At 37.7% G+C, this 23,262-nt stretch overlaps 2 protein-coding genes across 6 annotated transcripts in view; one reads left to right on the top strand and one right to left on the bottom strand.

Moving 5' to 3' along the window:
- Positions 1-18,984, bottom strand: part of ARFIP1 (ADP ribosylation factor interacting protein 1) — a 45,016-nt gene extending 26,032 nt beyond the window's left edge. For 4 of the 5 annotated variants that reach the window (XM_062573856.1, XM_062573860.1, XM_062573857.1 and 1 more), the window contains exons 1-3: positions 18,824-18,984; positions 14,125-14,204; positions 9,309-9,410 (exon numbers count right to left, since the gene is read on the bottom strand). In XM_062573856.1, the coding sequence (XP_062429840.1) occupies positions 9,309-9,410; positions 14,125-14,202 (180 nt within the window). In that variant the 5' untranslated portion in view covers positions 14,203-14,204; positions 18,824-18,984. The remainder of the gene's footprint in view (positions 1-9,308; positions 9,411-14,124; positions 14,205-18,823) is intronic. The other variant, XM_062573859.1, reaches the window with a different exon arrangement.
- Positions 18,985-19,518: 534 nt separating this feature from the next.
- On the top strand, positions 19,519-21,920 carry TIGD4 (tigger transposable element derived 4). The gene has a single exon (XM_062574754.1). The coding sequence runs from the start codon at positions 19,519-19,521 to the stop codon at positions 21,052-21,054; it is 1,536 nt and encodes a 511-aa protein (XP_062430738.1). The 3' UTR covers positions 21,055-21,920.
- Positions 21,921-23,262: the final 1,342 nt, after the last annotated feature.

The following is a 23,262-nucleotide window of genomic DNA, read 5'->3' on the forward strand; positions in this document are numbered from 1 at the left end:
CTTTGAGTACTGGTTCCCAAATATGTGATCCACAACATCATCTTAAGTCATCTGAAGCTGGTCCAAGCAACCGTATCAGTTTAAAAATGTTTATGGTTAAAACCTCATAGGGGTACAAAATGACTTGTGTTAAGAATAAAAGCAGCCAACATTTTATCCTCAGTATTTTTGGACTGTAAAAAGTTCTTTCACTTTTTAAACAAGAAGCATCTTTACAATCTGCAGCACCCTTAATTTCTACAAACAGCACAGGAGATCTGTTTACATTACTGTTTGACATGGGAGAAGCATCCAGACAGGCAATACTTCAATAGTTTCCCTCTGAGCACCTCTTCTACATCACAAGCACTCTCTGAAATCATCCTGCTTAATTTTTTTATAGCTAGATTAAGTAATATGTCTAACTTTCAGACAACTGAAACATTCAGAAAACCAATGCAGATCATTACTGGCTATGAATTCACATATCACTATATGGTACATTTTTGCTATCATATCTACCGTTCTAAATAGCTCTCAAAGATTTACAGGAATAAAAAGTGTAAGCTTTTTATTCAAGCTTACACTTCTAGTATTATGCAATATACTTAGTGCTTTTAAAAGTGTTCAAGTACACAAAGCAGTTCAAAAACACCAATTCTTAAACTAAGAAGTGAGCAAAAAGCTCCTAGGGAAATGAAAACGAAAAGATAAAATATTTGTGCAGGTTTAACTCAGTTGGTTAGAGCATGGTGCTGCTAATGTGAAGGCCGTGGGTTCAGTCCCAATATGGGCTATGCTGAGGGTTGGACTAGATCTTCAGAGGTCCCTTCCAACCTTACCCTTCTATGATTTACAAAAATCAAGTATCAAGGGTTAGAAAGCGGAAAACTGACCAGGTATACAGTGAAGTACTCTTTCACATCCTCTCTGCTACTATCTAGATAAGAAATACAGATAAAAGTTGAGATCATAGAATCAGTAAGGTTGGAAGCGACCTCTGGAGATCATCTAGTCCAACCCCCCTGCTCAAGCAGGGTCACCTAGAGCAAGCAATAGTACTATATGCAGAGAAAAACTACACACAGCTTTAAAGGGTCAGTGCCTGGACAGGTGCAATAACTCTTTATGACAGATGTAAGAATGCTTCTGTTTTAAAAAGAAAATGCAATCTTTAATACCCAATGCAAGTCTGACATACTAGTGTAGTCGCTCAATCCACAAACCAATACCAAGCCAGTACACAAGAATGATAGTGCCTAGAGGCTCAGACTATCAAAAAGTGGCTTTGAATCATGTCCCCACAAATTACACTCTAGTTTAAGACTAACTTTTTGGAGGAGGGAAAAAAATACAGCTACAAAGCTTTGAATCCAAGCATAATAGAAAGCTTGTTTAAATAAAAACCTCGTGAAGTTATTCTGATCAGAGTAATCACCTCCTGCAGCCAGACTTTCACATCACATGAACTGGTTACTTAACAATAGATGATACTGTACTTGTGCACCTGAAGCATTATACCAAAAGAGGAAAAATAAAGAGCATAAACAACAAATAATAATCACATACAGAATCTGATCTCACAAATTAAGTATATTACAATATTACATATACTGTTTTCAGTCTTCACAACTGAATGAATGCCAATGTTTTCATTTAAGTATTTGCAGTTCAGAGTGCAGAAAGTTTGTTTCAACTTAGTTTAAGTCAAAATTTATTAGTAACAAGGACTCCAAAAAGAAGAGGAGCTTGTGAAAAAGGGATAAACAGATGGCAGAGGATGCACTGATCTTATAAAAAGGGTATGGCATCAATTTTTCCCCCTCAAAGGCACCTTGGCACGATTTTCAGAAATATTTGAAACGGAAGCCAAAGAAATGTAGACAACTAACCTGCCAAAGCATGTTTGAACTAGGAATCTAAGCAATCATCTGTATTTCAGGTTAAAATGCAGAACATGTTTTGCAAAGAAAGCTTTTGATAAAAACTTTCGCTACTAGCAATTGTGTACTACTTCTGTACGTTCAAACTTAATTGCATTTTGTAGCCAAACACAGACTGAACACAATGCAGGAGGAAAGAAATCATTCAGAACATTCCAACATCTCTCTCTCTCTCTAGTGTAAGTAAAAACCGATAGTCAAATCATGAAAGTGTATTATAATAAATACACACATACAAAGACATCTATAGTTTCTTCACTAGTAAAAAAGCACAACTGCAGTGCAAAGAACTGCAATCAAGCATGTTTTAACACCTACATTAATCAATTGAAACACACCTTACTAAAGAAACAGTGTTGTACACAAATTTTTTAGTAAGATTTTGTTTACTGATTTATACCATGACTACAATTGTGACTGAAAAGCCAGTGATCATCAAGCCGTTACCTCTTTTATTGTCAATAAAGATGAAAGATACCATTCAGTGGAGATATATTTCCGGAAGTAAACTTTAGTTTTCGAAACGTCATTCTTGTAGCTGATTGCTCTTTATTACAAGCATAGCTAAACAGTCTACCCAAAAATCTGCAGTAATTCTGACAAAGAAATTTATTACTTTTACAAGGAAAGACAACCTGGAAACAGCCTTAAAGTAGGGGAGAGAACAAGGTTGCATGTTACTTCTCATTCAAGAAAAGGTATGATGTTACTGAGGGAGATTTGGGAGTAAGAAGGCAACATAAATAGTTTTCACCTTTTTTCCCCATCAAAACAGAAACTTGCTATTACAACATACGGAAGCGAGGTCAAAATATCTTATAGGGCAATAGGGTGATCAGACTTCAACTAATTACTGCTATTCTAGCTAACAGGAAGATGCTTTTGACCATCAAAAGATCTGCCTTCAAATTTAAGAAAGTGACCCCCCCCCACCCCCTCAAAATAGGGATGTCACATAATTAGGATTTCTAACAATGTGTTTATACATCTCAAAGCCCCAATTTTATTAAGCAATCAACCTTACTTCAAATAAGGATGCTTCACTCACCATTCCCAATCATATGAGACTGAAAAGCACAATTGTTTATAGAATTATCTCTAATAGGCAGGCAATCTAGCCCACGTGTAGGAGTGGAGGTGCTTTAACACTGTACCTTCATTGAGATTAGACTCAGAACTAAAGCCAATGCATAAAGAAATAAAACTCAGAAGGATCCTAAGAATCAAAAAGATCATTAGTCATCCCATTTGCAGCCATTTAGCCAAAACAGCAAGGGATGAAATAAAGTACGCAGAACAGCTGCAGTTTAATTTAGTCTAGGTCAAGGCAGCACAAATCTATATGGCATAGGCATTTAAACCACTTTAATGTTTTGTTAAAATTCCATTTGAACTTAGTTTGAATCATCATGTTAACTTTACTAAAATATTTACCTTGATCTTCTTTAAGTGATCTTCTTTAAGACTATTCACCAGTTTGTTACAAAAAAAAAAAAAAAAAAAAAAAAAATCATCGAGCTGAACCAGTATAATTTGACATACCCACTCTTGTTGAGACGGTAGCCAGAGCAAAGGAGAAAGGTCATTCAAAACTGTATGTTCATGTATGTTCATGAAGAAATTGTTGGTTTAATTACAAGACTATTTTTACAAAGCTACTTCCCATCCATGTGCTCCATACTAACCTAAAATGGAGAGAGGCAGTTACCAAAACTGTATCCTTGTTCTACTGGGTAAAAATTATGGAATTATGGAACAATTGCAGCAAACAAGAAGGTTTTATTTTTTTTATATATATATATTTAATTTATGTCAATCCATCATAAATGCATGACAAAGTATTGTCTTTTGCTTCCTACTAGGAGGAATTTTTTTTTTTTTTTAAACTTACCTTTACTACTTTGAATAAAGGTATATATAAAAAAAAACACAAAATCACCACCCTTGGCTAGCTAGCTAGTTCATGATGTCTATTAAAAGTTAAGTAACCAAACCAGGAACAATTATATACTTATTTTTTAATGATGAATCCATTTTTAAATAAAACCCATTTCCATAATGACGGGTCCATTTTTAATAAAACTATTCAGATTACCTTTGGGAAAAGTTTGCAACACACCTTTTAAAGTCCACTCAGACTACAAGTCCCATGAAACAAAACGGGATGAGCATTCCCAGTAAAACACCTGGCTTCTGAACAGTCACTTCTTATCCTAAATTGACATCTTCTTTCCCTAAGCGGACATGAAAGTGGAGCTCCTTGTCCTCATTCGGCATTTAGCTTGCCCCTTGCTTCCCATGCTTGTAATAAAGAGCAATCAGCTGCAAGAATGACATTTCAAAACTAAAATCTTACCTCCCATGAATTCATCCACTACAATTAATCTTTTATTAATACAAATTCAAGTCCTCATCCCATTTATTTTTACACTTATGCTTTACTCTGTGCTGAAGGGACAAACAACATGGATTGATGCACGTCTATTCACTTCTTCCAGCACATTCCTCTTCACTCAGAAGACCCTTTCTTCTACTACGTCCCTTTTGATTACCTAATGTCATACTACAGTCCACTTTTATATAGCTTCTCTTCACCTCTCATCATTACCATCCATAATTTTTGCTCTTTAAGATCGTATGAAGCAGACCATTTGGCAACAAAGAGGCTGGTTGAACTGGTCATTTTTTTTCTTATCCTAAAAATAAACAGTTTTCTACAAATGACGCACAGGTAAGTGTTTAAATCAGGCTGCATCAAAGTATAATTGCCTAAATTAAATATAGCTATGCCAGTTAATACAGCAAAACCTAAGAGAGATGAACTTGGACGTTCCAGGTAGAGTGTGAGAGATAAGACTGAATTCTTTTTTGGAAGGCAAAAGACAAAAAAAAAAAAAAAAAAAAAAAAACCCACAGTGTATTGATCTTACCTATTTATAGAGTTTGTTAACCTTGACAAAACTACAATGCAAAATACTGAAGTACTTACACTCCGATTAAACAGATCCCAAAGCTGTGACACAAATGAAGGCTTATAACGAATCTCATCATTTTTTCGCAGCCTAGAAGTTTATTACCAGAATTTATATAAGAAGTTTACATAAATGGTTTTGTCCTCCTCAGACTGCAAGAACCAGAAAAGTTTACATTGCAAGTAAAAGGAAATAACTGTAGTTGAGAACTTCAGAGATGCAGTTGTAAGAATTCCATGCAGGTTTTGCACAAAGGTTTAACATGTAACAAGTAGCTTTACAGCTGCCTGAATACCTTTACAGGCAGACCAGTTAAACAACACCCCCTCCCCCCTTTTTTCCTGAGATTAATTTAATTTATTCCTGTGCAGCTTTCACAACACAGATGACACATTACAGAACTAGAAATACTATACTTCCTCTCTCCTCCTCCCACACCTTAGCTCCCTATCCACTTAGCAATTAACAACAACAAAAAAAAGTCCAATCACAGAACTAATAGTAGAGAAGGAAAACTGCATTCTAGAGGTCAGGAGTAGTGAAGCAAGTCAGTAAAGAATAACCAATACAGTTCTTGTTTGTTGAGTTTTCTTACACCAAGTAATATTTGATTAATAAATGATGGAGTTCTCCATTATTAGCACAGACTAACAAACATCCAGACATTGTCAAATTTTCTTAAATAATAAATTTTTAAAGCTTAACCAAGTTCCATCAGTACTTGGAGAGCTGATAGGCACTGAGTCAAACTTTCATAAAACAAGGACATGAAACATTTTATCCAATGCCCATTGAAGCTACAGCCCTCATTAGTTTAAGGAAAAAAAAATCTATTACAGAGGCAGGACAAAACTTGTCAAAATTCCTTATGCATCTCTTAACATTACAAATGAGACAGGAGAAGACTAGCTGCACACTTCTGAGTAAGATTTTACAGCTAAGTAAAAGTTTGAGTAACCTTACAAATACTTTTGAATTTATTTTTTTCTTAAGATAAGGAATGAACAGTTTATCGAATATGCATCAATTAGTGCTGTAGCATATTCCCATGAGACTGGAGTTAATCTTCTTCCTGAAATGGCATTATGGCAATCTTTTCGTCTGATGTTGCACACAGGTAATCACTTTTTTTCTACAAAGAATATGCAGCCTTACTTGTTCTTTCCAAGTAATACACTTGCACTATATTGTGTTTCAAAATTAAGTACTTCTTATGCATGAGTACATACAAATAAAAAAAGAATATTTGAAAATAAATGTAATTTTCATGCCTGAGCTGCTTAAGGGTACAGTTAGGGTCTGAAGCCAACACTACAAAGAATGCAAGTCTAGAGAAAATTTAATTTTGTAATTAAACAACCTGAAGATTGTACAATTACATTTTTACTCAGTTTATCAAAAACATATAAAATTGCTCAAATACTTATGGAAAAATAGCTGCAGATGACCAAATAAAAACATAGGACAAATCATTTTTTGTGTTTATACCTTAATTATACAAAATCTAGATGAACAGATTCCTGATCATAACATTATTTTAATAAGAAACTAAAATTATCTTATGCCTCAGGTCCCCCAAAAGCGTAACTGAAATCAGTATATTGGAATTTGAGCGGACTAAAAACTGTGGTTCACAGATTATAACTAAGCACTGAGGTAACAGTGCAATTTAAAGCAGTAATGGTTTGTTGCCCCATGCTTAATGGCCTCTGAAAATCAGTACTATGTTTGTCAGTCTCATAAATTGATAGGGATCGTCCATTCCCACCCTCAGATTCTGGCACAGAAATTTTGTGGTACAATGCATGTTGCTTTATGTTTTAAAAAAGTTACCAAAAATATTGGCAAAGAAAAAAAGAAGGTATAGCATTAAGTACTAGAAATAACAAACATGAACCAAGATGAATAGGCTAATACTAGAATTTGAGATTAACAGATTAATAAACAGATATAGATGTTACTTCCAAAAATTTTGTTTTGTTCGTAAAAAGCCCTGATTAACACACATTCTGAGTTCAGGTCACATATGCAGGTGTAAACTTGTATAAGACTATTCAAAATATTTCAAGCGCATTTAGTCTTTAATGATTTTAGAATAAATATCATCAAAAAAAAACCTTACAGTAGCAAGTGCAAGCAATGTTCACACAGTATACACATTCTGCAATATTACCAAATATTTGACCCATTTTTGTATTCAGTGGAAGTTTCAAAACACAGTTAACTTGAAGTCAACAAAATAATTAGTAAGGTAGCAACAACTTACCTCAAATTTTATATATAGTCAGAGACAAATACTACTTGAGGTTAACATTTCCATTCTCCATAGACTAAACAATGGCTCTGAACAAATCAACAAGAGTGCAAAGTCCATTTACTGTAACTATTAAACATATATTGGACACACATGCACTGTATGAGCAATCATTATGTAAAGGAAAAAGAATTTATATGGACAGTAGTCAAGTCACTGCACCATCAAGGTCATCAGACTTAGAAATAGTAAACCTGCTTCTCTGTTTCCAGGTAAACCCAAATTCATTCACTTCAAGATGCATTTGAATTATTCCCCTAAACATAATTACATCTTTATCAAAGTTTAGTTTCAACTTTATTTTAATTATACAGCAGCCTAGCTCTTACTCTTATGCTACTAGAAGACCTATTCAGCAAGTCTTAAGAAACATAAGCCTTCTTCCAGCACAGTATACTTGCAGAACACACATGCTCACACGACCCATTCAGCAGAAATAAAGTACACAGTAATAAGAGCTGTATTTCTTTAATATGAGCTCTAACATTGATGTATTTCAGTCTCATGAGGGTTTACACTGCTTTGCTGTCTCCCTCACTATACAGCTACCCTACAATTTTAAAGTCAAATGATGTCAGATGTTGTTTTCAGGATAACTATAGATAACTGCTTTTTCAACTTACGGATTTTTTTTTCTCTAATCAGTATTTCAGTAGGAAAGCACAAAAATACTCATTTGAAGATCTGCTCGGTATTTCTTTTACAAATAATGCTGCACTGCAAGACACTTCAATGCTGTCAGCATAAAACAGTTAGAGCTTATAGATTTCCTTAAAATCTAAATCTCACCAGATACCAAATAAATATGGGTAGCAAACCAGCTTTCATGTTTCCAACCATGAACACCCTCCACCCCCAAATTCCATACACTATAGCATAGCACCCTCTGCTGGACAGCCAAACACAAGACAAACTGATAGTAAAACATATCAAGAGTAAGGAAAAAAGAACTGCATACAAATCGTTACTTCAGTGTAACTTTTTTTCAATATACTACAAATCTGATGCACTTTGATACAGGTTATCTATACAGTATACAGTAGAACAGCACTAATCCCTCAGTTTCAACACAAGAAAAGATACCATACTTCTCTCTTTTACAATAATTTCAAACATGCTGCCTTCAAAGTTAACATCCCTCAGAAGTAGCTTGCCTTGCACATTTGATACTTCTTCATTAAACCAAATTCTAGAAATATTTTTTTTTTTACAAAATGCTTGGTTTTTTTTCCTGCTAAATTAACAGAATTGGGGGATTGAAAATAGTGATCCCCAAGGCTTAAAGTCAATATTGCTGAAATGTATCCACTTAGCTATGCATCACAGAGTACACAGTTTGTACTATTTCACATTCAGAAAAGCTTGCCAGTACTAACATACTTGTGATATGAAAGGTTACTGCAGTGTAAAACATTCACTTTTTTTTCTAATGCTAATTTATCAGCTGCAAAGGAGTTTTTCCTCCTTAAGGCTCTACTCAGAAGACAGCCAAAATCAAGCATATTTTACACAGTATTTTATTTTTCTTCTGGCAGACTATCAGATACCATCAGTAAACCATTCTTGTATTTTCTTTTTAAAATCAGGACAAATATGAATGAAAATATGCAAGTAATTGAAATAACCCCCAAAAGACCTTTTACTTTTAAAATAATAGAAAATAAAGCCATTATAATCAAAAAGGTGACCAAAACTACATAAGTTTTCTAGTTTATTTTCACTCTGCAGCACATATACATGTATATTACACATACATACATCAAACATATATAATAATGTCATTTAACTTAAGCATATTAGAAGGACAAATGAATTCAGTATAGCAAACTAGTCAGTTTGAAGAAGATCTAACTGTAATCAGCTAAAGAACTTACTGAAACTTGCACAAAATCTGAAATTAGTCAACAAATTGGCTGGCACACTAAGAAATGATTTGTACGCTGCATCCTCAAGCAGAGTTTGTTCACTACACCTGCAAACAAGATTAACATGCACTTCCAAAAAGCTCTAGAAAACGTCAAGTGAAGTCTACTATATACTGCATTGTTACTTTAGCATTCTGGTAATAGTGTCTTCTTAGACACCAATGAAGATTCTTACCCTATTAAAGTTGTGCTCGTGAGAATCTTCCAGTTGTCCATTGCTAGTCACAGGAATTTCTGCTGCTGAATTTTTGGGAGACTCTTGAGCCATTGCACCTTGCTACAGTGTAGGAAGAAACAGGTTAGCAGTTGTCTTACATTCACAATGAATGATTTATATTAAAATATTTATCTACAGATTTATTACAGCTGGTTTTATTTTGAAGTCTCATTCTGTAACATTCTGATATACTAGATCTGTATACATTCATTTAATCACGTACCCCCCCCCCAAAAAAAGTCACACTAACGTTCTAGCACAGCTTAGACAGATATAATTAAAAGCTTCAAGATTCAAGAGAAAAGAAACATTAAAACTTAACCCGTTGTCATAACATTTTCATAATTTAAAGTATCTATGAATGAGAAACATGGCGGGGGGGAAATCTTTACAGCTTTAAATATGTGCGGCCAGAGACAAACACTTTCTCTACATACACTTGACCCTTAGTTTACATATCTCAAACTACAAAAAAAGCTGAGCTTGGCTAAACATTGTACTGGCTAATGATAAGCAAGAAGCATTAGAAAAGTGCAACGAATTTAATCATTTATTACAAAAATAGAAGTCATGATTCCAATCTTGAATTTAGCTTACTATATTTCTTATAATACAGTGCCACCTTCTGACCAAACAGTTGGTATGCAACTCTGATTCAGTCAAGAGCAGGTAAGCTAAATACAGAAACAAGAACTTCAAGCATGATTGTAATTCAAGAGTCAAAGTTAGTTTCAAAATACAGCAGTTTTATGAATAACAGAAACAGCTGTGAAACCACAGCTGTCAGAGGACCACCTTAGGTAAAACCTAGAAAAGACATTTTCAGAAAAAAGTATAGTACTTATGAGCATCTGAAAAGGAAATGATACCCTACCATTCTCCAAAATTGAGAGAGAAATGGTGAATTTTTCACTAAAAAAAAAAAAAAGAAAAAAACAAAACAAAAACCACTACTTTTTCCTGAAGGAAATCAGCCCTCTAAAAAAGGGTACTCCCAACTCTGCAGGGTAGCTTGGTTAGTAACGAAAGTGCTGTTAACAAATGCAACAAAAACAGTGTTAATTCAATTACTAATGTAATCATTGTCTGAAATCTTCAACCAGCCCATGGACCTGTGCATGCACCTGACACGGCAAAGTACACCACTGAGGTGTATTTTACAAGAGAAGTTTTATTCACTTTTACAGAACATCCATATAATACAAAGACTATTTTTTGGCACTTGCTCTGGATCACCTATATCACTCTGACAGCATATTCTGTCATACTCAACTGCTGGGATCTCCCTATCTGACAACCATACCATGTGATTTACATACAGGTTTCTGGAGCAGCTGATGGGACACTTTCTTTTTAAGCCCTAAAGCCTCCTAAGCTCTTTCCCAGCTATTCACTGTCTGTAGACTCCAATAAACATGCCTCTCTAACTCCAGCTTTCAAAGGTAAGTTAACATTGTAAGTATTTCTCAAAGACTTTAGTTTACTGAGACTTTTCACCGAATTTGGTCTTCTGAAGCAGAACTCAGTATTGAAGCTTTACATTTTTATCAGATAGAATAGATACCAAATAAAATTAAAAATCCAAGTAAACCAGCAGAGTAAACATTTACACTTCTTAAAGCGGAACAAAGTGCAGCATAAGGAGAAGCAGCACAGAGACTGAATTCCATCAGATCCTGAGTAAACAGCTGCCTTTTGCCCACATGGAGAAGGAAAGAAAAAGGTCAAGCACAAGCTAGTCTGTAAGAACTGTACATATGAACTGCAGTTTCCAGATGCACCCATAAAATAATCTAAGGCACTTCATCTTTGAGTCTGCCCAACCCCACTCTCAGTTAAGAATCACTATTTTCTCTATACTTAAGTCAGTAAAACTAAATCAAAAGCTACACTTAAAGTAGCACCGTATAAAACATTTTGCTAAAATAAGAACATAAACATTTGGGTATAACCTTTAAAAACTTCTAAAAAGTCTTTGAAAAATCATAAATTTTCTAAAAGCAGATTTCAAATAATTTTTTTTTAAAAAAAAAAAAGTCAGCATGCTATGAATTCAACAAATTGTGACTTAGTAATCCACTAAATCACCTTATCCATCCCTCCCATTTACTATCCTCTAATACTTCATTTGGTACTAGGGAGGAATAGTATACATGGCATATATTCACATTGGCCTACTGTAATGAGTTCTCCATCTACGTTAGTCTTCAATTCGGAAGTAGAACAGGTTCTTTGCGTTGGTCTTCATACAACAGAAGAATTTCAAATCTCATAGCCTTTAAGTAAATGAAAATATTCAAGCACATCAAAAGGACTATGTTTATTTTATGAATTACTGTTAAAACAGTAATTTGTTCCATTCCCTACATGTCACATTAGATCAAATGTTTTGGTTATCTATCCTGGTAGATTTCAATTAAAGGAACCTCTCCAACAGCTGAGTTATTTTAAAGAAGTTTTCAAAATCTCACATCTGCTTAACCTCCATGACATCATGCTTCAATTTGAGATGGTAAATTCAGGTAATTTTCCAAAATGCTTGGCCTACCACAGCTAGTTGCACAAGGCTGAAATGTTAGTATATATTCACATAATATTTTTGTTTCTCTTTCTGCAAATCATTAAAAAGCACACGGTCAAGAAGAAGCCCTGTACTACCAGTAGATACTTTTGATTTGGCAGGGATCACAAGCAAAACGTGCATCTCCAAATTCAATTAAAACAAAACAAATAATGGGTGCCTTTCACCAAGGTAAGTTGAACAACTGCAGTTATTTTGCTAGTGCTATACATTGACAGACAAATTGTCTGCTTGCGCACATGCGTGCACACATGTGCACAAAGAAAAAAGGTATTTGCCAGCTTCTCTAAACAACTTACTAAATCTAAAAGGACTTAGAAGCACTTTACATGTCCTTTAGACACTTCCACCTGACGCAAATTGAGATTTCAGAATCAGAGAAAGAAAGAAAAAGAATGCTCTTTCGTGGCTGAACTTAAAAAAAAAAAAAAATCCTCACTGAAAGAAAGAGGTTTCACTAGTTACCCTTCTCCCCTTTCCCCGCTAAGAGTCACACAGTGTCCCATCTCTCAACCACAACACACACCTGCCACTCACCTGGAAGCAGTTAATGGAGACAACTCACTAGCCTGACAAGAAACATTTTCACTAGCTTATTTTTTTGCAGTTTGAGTTGAATCAGTCTACCACATGGTCAGACAAGTACCAAAGACATCATGAAGCAAGCAGCAGGAAAGAGGAAGTGGGATATCCTTTTTTCAGCAGCAGTAAACTTAATTTGGCTCAGACGTAACATCAGATTACAGCCTGGTTTCAGTGAACAGTCTAAATGATCGCTGCTGCCAAGAACAACAGATTCTTGTTCCTTTTTTATGCCCTTTGCCCCTAACTCGCCTCCCCTCAGCTTCCCTCCTTCCTCCACCTCCTCCCTGGTTCAGAGCATGAGTTTGTACAGCAAACAAGACTGCGGAAATCATGGAGGTAAAGATAAGGTCACCGATCCCCAGAAAGGGGATGCAATATTCTTAAATCAGCTCTCCGAAACTGTTCATCATGCTGCTGCACAAACACTTGTGCCTACAAAACAGAGGAGATGATAACGAAATAAGCAGCTATTGGGAACGAAGGACTACCTTCAGCTACAACAGCAGCAGACTCCAGCAGCACATGATCTCAAAATACCTAATCTAACTGTAGGCTACTGCCAAAAAATGTCTTCCACTTCTCCTTCCCTGACCTCTAGATGCATATTCTCTGCTGCCTCACACAATCATGATAAGCTTATTGGTGTGAGAGAAAACTAAACCACCAGAACACAAAAGCATATTTCTGCTATGTCAGTGAGTATGATCGCCGAATAAAGTGTATTGCCACTTTGGCAACAGCAGCTTGCAGTTGGATTGAACTAAGCATTTAATCAATATGCACCCTCAGAAGAAAGATCTATCAGATGTAGCCTAAAGTAAATCTAAACAAGTTCTTAAATTCGTATTTAAGTATCAGACATGAATGAAATAAACACTACAGAAAATAATGAAGTTGGAGCTGGAAATTTTATTTAGAAAAAATGCATTTTTCAGTAACTGAATCACCATTTTCTTAGTGCATGTCCACTTGTACATATTAGATTTGAAGATGTACTAAATGTCTATGAAGCCAGCTATTCTGTTTTTCACTGAATCTCTACTAGCGATAAAATTGGCATAATCTTTTTCTAGTTCTCGCTCTAGAGCAGTCACCATAACATGTATTCTTTACCTTTCCAAAACTGCCTCCCAAACACATTTGATTTTCTAATTATGAACAAAAGCTCCAGTGATATTTAGCCAAAGCCACAGACTTCTCCACAATCAAGTTGCAAGCTGCATCTGCTCCCCCAAAAAAGAAGATCCACCACTCCAGTAGCTGCTGGAACGTCTTGCTACAGAGAGGTCGCAAAGATTGCTACCTTTTAAGTATCCTTTCTTTCTGCAGAACTTGCATGTTTCTTTTCGTCTATCACCCTGCCTAAATCCATTCCACCTATAAAATCTAAATACCTTAGGACAGCAATAGACTACTGGTTGAAGTAATCTTTTGTTATGAATTAATTGGATTGCTCTTAATCCTGTCTCAAAGCCACCCTTCCCCCCCTTTTAAGATAAAAACTTCATATAACAACTTCAATATGCTATGTATATCAGAATTTTTGGCAGTCTGAAACTGTTGCCGGGATTGGTTGATTTTACACTAATATGACTATCACCCAATCACCTCAGAGTCAGACTGGACCTCTTCTGCAGCTGGATGAGATTCATCAAGTGTTGTGGATTCATTGTTGAGTTCTGACATACCTGAAAATGAAATAGGTTTGGCATGCATTAATTCACATGCAAGGAGCTAGATGTTGCACCTTACAGATATTGAGTAGACTTTCAGGGAAAAAAAAAAAAAAAATCTTTCACAGGTTCTGCAAAGGCTAAGAAACCTCCCTCCTTTGATGATGACCAGGTCTTTAGCTCTGTGAAATCAGACTAAGGATACAAGCAAGCTCCAAAAGCAACTCCCCTAGCCAAAGCAATCTTCACTGCACAGAAGGCTGAACTTGCAATACAAAGTCAGGAAGTCACATGAAGTTCTTCAGTTGATATTTATTTTCACCTGCAACAATACGTTTTCACCCTACCATTGGAAAGGCTGCAATTTTCTTAAGACATGAGATTTACCAAATGTTCAATGAGTTTAGATAGATGCTAAGTCACTGTAACCTAGTAAACTGCTCAGTGTTATGCCTAATGAGAAATAAAATCCCTTTAATTTTGTACTCTCAATAAAAAGAGAGGAAAAAAAAATCTGCCCACAAGGGCAAAGCAAGTCAATGTCCTGAATATATACACAAGAAAAAAAACATTGGTGAGCGGAGTGGTCACGTAAAGACAGGTATTTTTCCTACTTAAGCTACATTAGGCACATAACCTAAATTTGATTTCAAATAGCTGGAAACGACAGGTGATACTGCAGTTCACTCATCCATTTGTGAGGAGGAGACAACCAATCATTAAAAATTAAACAAGCACCATCAGTGTTGAGAATAATCACACATGACTTGACTTCATTAAGTCTTGTACTATTCTATACATATTCATCCACATACCAGCTTAATATATATATAAAAAAAAGCACTATTTATCTTTATATTGCATTTCAACTTCCCAAGCAATAAAATATTTTAATTATAGCAACTAGTAAGGCAAGCCGCTCACAAGACTGAGGAAATAAAATAAGAAAACAAAGGCTGAGAAATTGAACCATCTAGATCATATTACACAAGATAATGTATTACTTCAGCTGGGAAAAGCAAATGTGTAAAACAGGAATTTTCTCCAGATTGAGTACAACTAATTCACAGCTGTAAATTAATGAAGCTATCTACTAACGCTAAATTTCTTTCAAATTAATTAAGAAAGCAGCATTATTTGTGAATAAGACTGTACAGTAGAGGTAGCTGCTTTTCCACACAGCCCATTAAAGCTCTGCTTCTGGTGGAAAGCAGCCTGCATGCCTAAAAACATATTTCTCAGGATATATATTTATTAAAAAAAAAAAAAAAAGACATTATGGACTAGGATAAGTGTTTAGTCACAGAGCAAAGAAATCACAAGAGGCTAACTTCATTTGGATTGTCTCAACCATGACTACACTAACAAAACTCAGTTGTACCACATTACTGATCCCCAACTTCCATTTTTAACTCAGATACTCTGGTAATGTTATTTAAAATTATTAAATGCTATAAACAGCAAGAATATCAATATATTCTTGATAATCTCAAGAACTCTTAATAATCTAGAGGTAGGAACCATCTCACAAACCCACACAGAAGCTGCTATACAAAGACAAAAAATGATTGTTAAAAAAAATCCATATTAATTCACCATTTACATTACAATCACCCCCCAGACACACATGCAGGGTTTTCTTTTTATATATAGAATTATTTTCCTAAAAGCTGTATGAGCACTTTCAGGACAGCTATGCAGAATCATACTGATCAATTCTAAAACACAAGAATTGGAAGCCTGAAGATCAAAGGCTGCTTTTGTAGAAAATAGTAAACTTGTACATTCAACTTTAAAACAGTCCCTGATGAGTGCTTCTACACCCAAAATTGGAATGTAAACAGAACAACAGGTCCTAGATCTAAGGATGAAAACCTTCCACATGCACATAACCATCAAAAGTTAAGATGCTCAGATGAAAGTTACAATAAATTTGGCATTTACACAACACATACTATTTATATTTGAGGTTCAATTACAGAAATACATATAGACTTTTGTATCCCAGTAGTTCGGGATTTTTCTATTGCAGATATCAGAGAAAGGGCACTTCTTTATATCCGCTTGCTAACCTTCAATACAGTATGAATGCTGTATTAGTGATTATTTTTTCACACAAGCAGCCACAGTTTTAGAATATGCTAAATGACTGCTCAGTGCACCAGCACCTCCTTTGCTATCAACTGCAATTACGCATTTCCATTGTCCAAAAGTTTGGGGTTGTTTGTTTGTTTGAGATAAACATTTCAAATCCAAACTTTCGCACTTTGACCTTCATATTACAAGCCACCGTAACAAATTCAATTTCATAGCAGGATAAGAACAGGAAAGGGGGGGAGGAAGCTTTATTTTCCTCTAACTCACAATTCATTTATATATGAATTTTTCTTTCCTTGTCCCAGTACAATCAACTAGTCACTGAAGCAGCACTAAAGCATTTGATCATGTAAAGAACCACTCTGAATCCCTTTATAAACTGCTACTGCATCCTACAAGATCTCGGTCACATAGCTCCACCTTCCACCCAAATGTTGCTGCAAATGTAACTGAGCTGCTCGTCTCTGTCACCCTGTAAAAAGAGCCAAAAGTTGAGAGCCATTCTGCAAATACACATGTGAGAGTAGACCACTAGAGGGGGAAAAAATAAATAAAATCACAACTTTCCTTTTTACCCATTAAGTTCCAAGACTGTCCTGAGATTGCATGGATGTAATTCAGGTTTAAAGCTTAAACATTACAAGAAACAAGAATTTATTTCCTGGGGAGGTAAATTCTCCTTCTCTGGGGGAAGGACTACAAGAACCCCTCAAAATAAATGATTGATGGGCCTGTCCAGAACAAAGAAAATTACATCTTCTCATCTACTTGGATGGAAGTTTCTCTAGCAACAACCAAGAATGTATGTTACAACTCAGCCTTCTTTAAAGAGGCCAGCCAGCAGTACGAAGCCCAAGATACACGTACCAAAAACAGCATTGAACAAGTGCTTGGGAACTCTAAGAACTGAACACAGCAGCCATGACTGACACAGGACTGGCAAGTTTGGGCGGATGAGGGATTTGTTTTTAAAAAAGGATTTTGAAGGAATTTTGCCCACTTCCCTGAAGAGGTTTAAGTCTTTCACCTTCTTTCTTGCAGAGCTTTTGAAGATTGAAAGGACTTTGATCCAAATGGATGCTGTTTGTAGAATGTCTCAGCAATTCTACTCTTTCACATTACTCTTCCAAGTCAATATCTAATTCAGCCCTCATTGACAAGATTGTAAAGAAAGAAGATTTGTTAATACACTCACAGAAAACAACTCAGAGATGATCTGCTTGGAAGAAAGTGCTTGATCTATATTCTGACATGGATTAAAGCCAACAACCAAACAAGTTTTGTAACACTGCAGCCAGTTCAAGTACTGATAGAAAATAATGATATATATTTTCTTAATTTTGATTTATAGCTTTCTAAAAGGGAGTACTAGGTCTCGTCAAGATCAGGTGTTTTTTTAAGAACTTGAAGAACTGCATTACACACTTTCTGCTGCAAATCACAGCGTAGTTTCCTCTTGGTGTTCTTGCAATTCTCTTGCTGTTCCTACACACAACCCACACAAGTGGCTTTTTTGGTTATTGTTAAGTACAGGAAAAACAGATTTTCTTGTGTTTTACTTCTGAAATAACTATTCACATGTCAATTTATCCCATTGCCTCAGAGCCAATCATGCTGCTAGGAAAGTTACAAAGCACCACAGAAATGAAGAGTGGAGTCAGGGCCGTAACTAGCATCAACAGTTCCTACCCCAGCTGAAGCTGCCCCTAACCGCTCTAACACTACTCCTCTCCAGATTAATTAAAGTTCCAATTATGACTTCTGTGAAAACAGAAAGAATCATGTGATCAAGATATTGCCTTAGCTTCCACTTCTGTGTATTATCTATTTCTTATATTTTAATTGTGTGTACAAACACATATAAGCAGAAATACATGTAGAAGTGACTGACACAGTTGTAAGCCTTGCAGGCACACCAACCCACACTGCATCCTTCTCCAGCTCTACACACAACCCTCACATAATCCTTTCTAGTGAATCAATACACAGATAACAAAGACATTGACAGCAAATGACAAATCCTTGTTACCAGCTCCACGAAGCACAGAAAGACCATGCTAGGCACTAAAACCACAGCTAGTTCTGGGAAAGGGAAATGAGAGGCTATGAACTGCTTCGAGTCACAGCAACAGATCAAAGCTGTGTTGCAAGTAACACCAGAGGGAATACTTTATAGCCTGTAAGCAGTAACAGCTACTGCACCTGCTTGCTGCACAACACCATAGCGTTTGCACGCTTTGCTAACGAACGAAGCACGGTAAGTTGGCTGCAAAAGACAAATCTGAACGCCTAGCGCAGTAAGCGCCAGGGCACGGAACACGGCTTAGGAGCATGAAAGTTACACAGCACAGCAAGGTCTCTCTCCCCCTTTTCCCTTCGACCGAGCTCCGGCGCCGCCTGCGCTCCCGGGAGGCCCCGCAACGCACCCGCGCTGCCGCCGCTGCCGGCCGCGCCGGGCCCAACCGCCGCGCCGGACCCAACCGCCGCTGCCGGCCCAACCGCCGCCCCAACGGCCGCTGCACCGCGCCCGCCCTCACCTGCCGGCGGCGCTGCTGCCGCTCCGCGCGCCGCGTGATGGGGGCGGAGGGAGGAAAACCGGGCGGGGCGGAGCAGCGCGGGACGCGACACAGCAGCAGCGGCGGGGGCACCCGTCTAAAGCTTTATTTTCTTCCTTCTCCGGTACCAGATGGAGCCGGAAGTATTTGGCCGGAAGTATGGTTAACGGTGGCCCCGCTGGGGACACGCCGTGAAGCTCGCCTCTCTAGCCCACGGTCCTCCTGTCTATGGTCGCTTCCCCGCCAAGCTGTAACGCCAAGCAACAACATCCGGGGCCTCCGCTTCTCTCCTGCCCTCCCCCCCTCCCGAAACAGCGGCGTGCCCCACCCCGCTCTGCGTCCCCCCCGCAACACCTCCCCGTCGGCCGGGTTCCGCCGGCGGCCGCTGCGCGGGCGGTCCCTGCTGTACGCGTGTTTCCGCGGCCAGAAACTCAGGGAAAACAACGACCCCCCCCCCAAAAAAAAAAAATAAAGAAAGAAAGAAAGAAAGAAAGACACCCGCGCCGCCCGCAGCCGGCGCAGCTGGCAGGGCGGGTGCAGGAGCAGCCCCGCGGGCCGGGAGACGCCGCGGGCGCCGCCGAGCGCCATGGCCGTGACGCGGGGAGGCGGCGGGCTGACCAGAGCCGCTGGGAGCCGGGAGCGGCGCGGGCGGCGTGCGCGGGGCAGCGCCGGGCGCCATGGCCGAGCCCCCCGGGAGCGCGGCGGCGCTGCCCGCGGCAAGGCGAAAGAAAAGCATTTCCATCGAGGAGAAGGTCGACATGATAAGCGCGGTGGAGAGCGGCAGGAAGAAGGCAGAGGTGGCGGCGCAGTACGGCATAAAGAAGAACTCGTTGTCCTCGATTCTGAAGAATAAAGACAAAGTGCTGGAAGCCTTCGAATCCTTGGGATTTGATCCCAGAAGGAAGAGGCTGCGGACTGCTTTTCACGCCGATCTGGAGGAGGCGTTAATGAGGTGGTACAGAATCGCTCAGTGCCTGAACGTGCCGGTGAATGGGCCTATGCTGCGCCTCAAAGCTAACGATTTCGCCCAGAAACTTGGCCACGGGGATTTTAAGTGCAGTAATGGCTGGCTTGATCGGTTCAAGTCACGGTATGGGTTAGTATTCAGAGCTCAGCCGGGAGGAGCAGCTGCGGCTGCTGCAGCGGATGCTTTGACTCTTTGGTACCAAAATGTTCTTCCTTGCTATTTGAATGACTACCAGCCAGAAAACGTGTTTAATGTAAAGGAGACTGGACTGTTGTACCAGATGTTACCTAGTAATACATTTTCATTTAAAGGGGAAACCTGTTCTGTTGGTAAGGTGAGCCAAGAGAGAGTAACTGTTGTGGTTGGCTCGAACATGGATGGCTCCGAGAAACTTCCTTTGCTCGTTGTAGGGAAAGACAGAAGTCCACACTGTTTCAAAGATGTGAAGTCGCTACCAGTGGATTATGAAGCAAACGAAATGGCCTGGATGACTTCAGAAGTGTTTGAGCAGTGGGTGCATAAACTTGATGAAAGATTTCAAGCACAGCAGCGACGAGTAGTTATTTTTGTTGATCCTCTCCCGGCTCACTCAGAGGTAAAGAACCTGAAGGCTATTGAATTAGCGTTCTTTCCTCCAGATGCTTCTTCATGCATAGCTATGAAACAAGGCGTTATCAGAAGCTTGAAAGTTAAATACAGGCACTGTCTTATTACAAGATTTGTTGACTGCGTAGTAGGTAATAAAGAGTTCACGTTAACTCTTCTTGATGCAGTTGAGATGTTGCACCTGTGTTGGAGGAAGGTAGCACCAGAGACTATTGTTAAAAGTTATAAGGAAGCAGGATTCAAGTTAGAAACTGAGGAAGATGGTGATAAAGACACAGAGGTTGAAAGTGATTTTGACTTGATTGCGCACGCCTTGGCAGCAGGAGTAGAGTTTCCAGAAGGCTTATCTCTGGAGGAATATGCAGCTTCGGATGATGGTTTGGCAACTTGTGACATGCCCGCAAATAATGAAAGGATATTTCAAGGTGCCCAAAAAAGCACTTCTGATAAAGCTGGGACATTTGTCGATGATGAAGGTGATGGATGTCTGGCAGCCGAACAGCCTTTACCATCAAAAAATGAGGCTCTGAATGCTTTAGATACTCTTCGAAGGTTTCTCAGGAATCAAGATGTGAACAATTCTCTTCATAATTCCCTAGCTGACCTGGAGGATTTTATTCAACATGTAGCATGTAAATAAATATTGTTAACAAAACACGTAATTGAAAAAAGAAATTATTTAAGCAAACACAAATATGGCAGCTTATAACAAGCATTGCTGCAAAGTTTTCTAGTATGTCTTGCTTGAGTACCAAGCTGCACGTAATAAATGAAATCTGAAATTACGAAAAAGGGTTGTGAACTGAAATCTTCCAAAATTTAGGAGAAAGAAAGTAAACTTTCAGGTGGAGAGAGGACGTCACTTGAACTTTAATATGATGACTGTCATAGGTACAACAGACACAAAAATAATTCTTACAAGTTCTGTGCAGTCTCGATGAACTGGTGCCCACTTGTAGATGTGTCCATGAAGATGTTAGTGCTTCTTCACATTAATAATTTCACTAATATCTTTGTTGTTATTTACAGTGTAACAGTAAATATTTATGAGCTTGGTGCTACAAAAAAATTTTGAATAGCACAGAAAATAGACACTTGAGTCCTGACAAACAAGAGCTTTTTTTAAAGTTGAGTTTTCTTGTATGTGTTCAACAATCCCAGTCATAGGTTATTCTTAAGTGATGAACAGCAGAAAGTTAGCAGCTTTGAATGTGTTTTGTTTTCTTAAAGGCTCCTGTGTGGATGTACATGAGTGGCATAATCATTTATCAAAGAATCAAAAGACAAGCAAAACTTTACTTGTTCTTTGAAGGGTTATTTTCCCCAAATGGGTCACGCTTTCAGCCTTTTTGACATTTGGATTTCTTTAGCCCTGTCTGTACAACTCTATGTATTTCTGGAGTAAACAGAAAAAAATACTGGATTATGCAGTATCTGCCCCTGAAAACTTAATAAGGTCTTGCTGTATTTACTGTAGTTAGTAATAAAACAAAGTACTTAAACGTGTCTTCATACTTGTGCCGTGCTGTACAGCATGGAGACCTTGCTATAGGATTCTGTGCAGCAATGCAGTTTACTATTACAGACACCATTAACAGGGTGGTGGTTTGTATTAACACAGTTTGAATGAAGTAAATCATAGTGCATTTACACGTCTTCAAGTATGTGTTTCAATCAATGTAATCATACCATAGCCAAAAATCTGAATACATGTGAGACCTACTGTTAATGATTTTTTTTCAAAACCTTATACGTTTTAGCCTCTTTTAAATATTTTCCATATCTAACAATTTAAGCTTTTCAAAAGTTAGAGATGTTCATTTTTCAAATTTAGAGGGAAAATAAAATGTTTTATGGAAGTCCTTTAGGAAATCTGTATAATGAAAGTATCCATTAGGAGGCTAAGCCCTGAGAAACAAGCTCTTGCTTATTTTAATGTTTGTTTTCAAAAACTGTCTTGGCTAAAGCTTTGTTTACTTCCCTGGTGGAGGACAGTTTTTCGAGTTGCTTTTCAGAAAACATTATATCAAAATATTGTAAGAAAGTGAAAATACAAGTTTTTTATGTGAGAAAATTCCGATGGCTAAAGTGTATGAATGTTTTAGTACAATCTCTAAAAAAATTATCTTATGGTTTCCTGTTATATCTAATATGAATTCCCTCTAAAGCGTATTCTGATGAGATGCCTCTGTTGAAATTTAAATAAATAAAGCCCTACCCAGAGATTTATAGATTCTGTGAAAGAAGTATTATCCTCCATTATCTAACTACGTTGTTAAAATAAATATACAAACTTTTTTAAATTCAGAAGTTGTGTCAGGAGCAATCACTAAATGTCACATGCTTAAATACTCTAGATTGAGATTTTGATTTTTTTTTTTTTGGGGGGGGGGGCTAAGCTTACTTTAAGTTCATGTAAATCCCATTGAACCCTGTGGATAATTTTACTCCACTAATCTTACAATTCAAAGCCCATATTTTTCTGCTCAGTGGTTTCTCTTGCTAAAGGTAAATTTAGGGAAAAGTAAACTAGTGTGTCCCTATTTTTGTTCCATATCCATATAATAACTTCCTATATTCTTTAACACTGGACTCCTCGTGGACCTGCTCCGCCTGGGATCCCAAGGAGACGCTGTGTTTCCTTCTAAGGGAATTCAGAGTGTGAAGTGCTGATCTCATGCGATGGGCATGCCTAAGCAAGCAGCAAACCTTAGTGAAGCAAGAGTTTAATCTCCAAGGTCTGTAGTCTTTGCGTGGTGCAGCTTCCAAGACCAGGAGATCTGACATAACCTAGTTAGACGATGACTAAGGAATTTAATTCTTGGATATTTACTGAGTGCGATAACGC

This window comes from Rhea pennata, chromosome 4 (genome assembly GCF_028389875.1).
Source record: "Rhea pennata isolate bPtePen1 chromosome 4, bPtePen1.pri, whole genome shotgun sequence".
NCBI classification, from domain to species: Eukaryota; Metazoa; Chordata; class Aves; order Rheiformes; family Rheidae; genus Rhea; species Rhea pennata.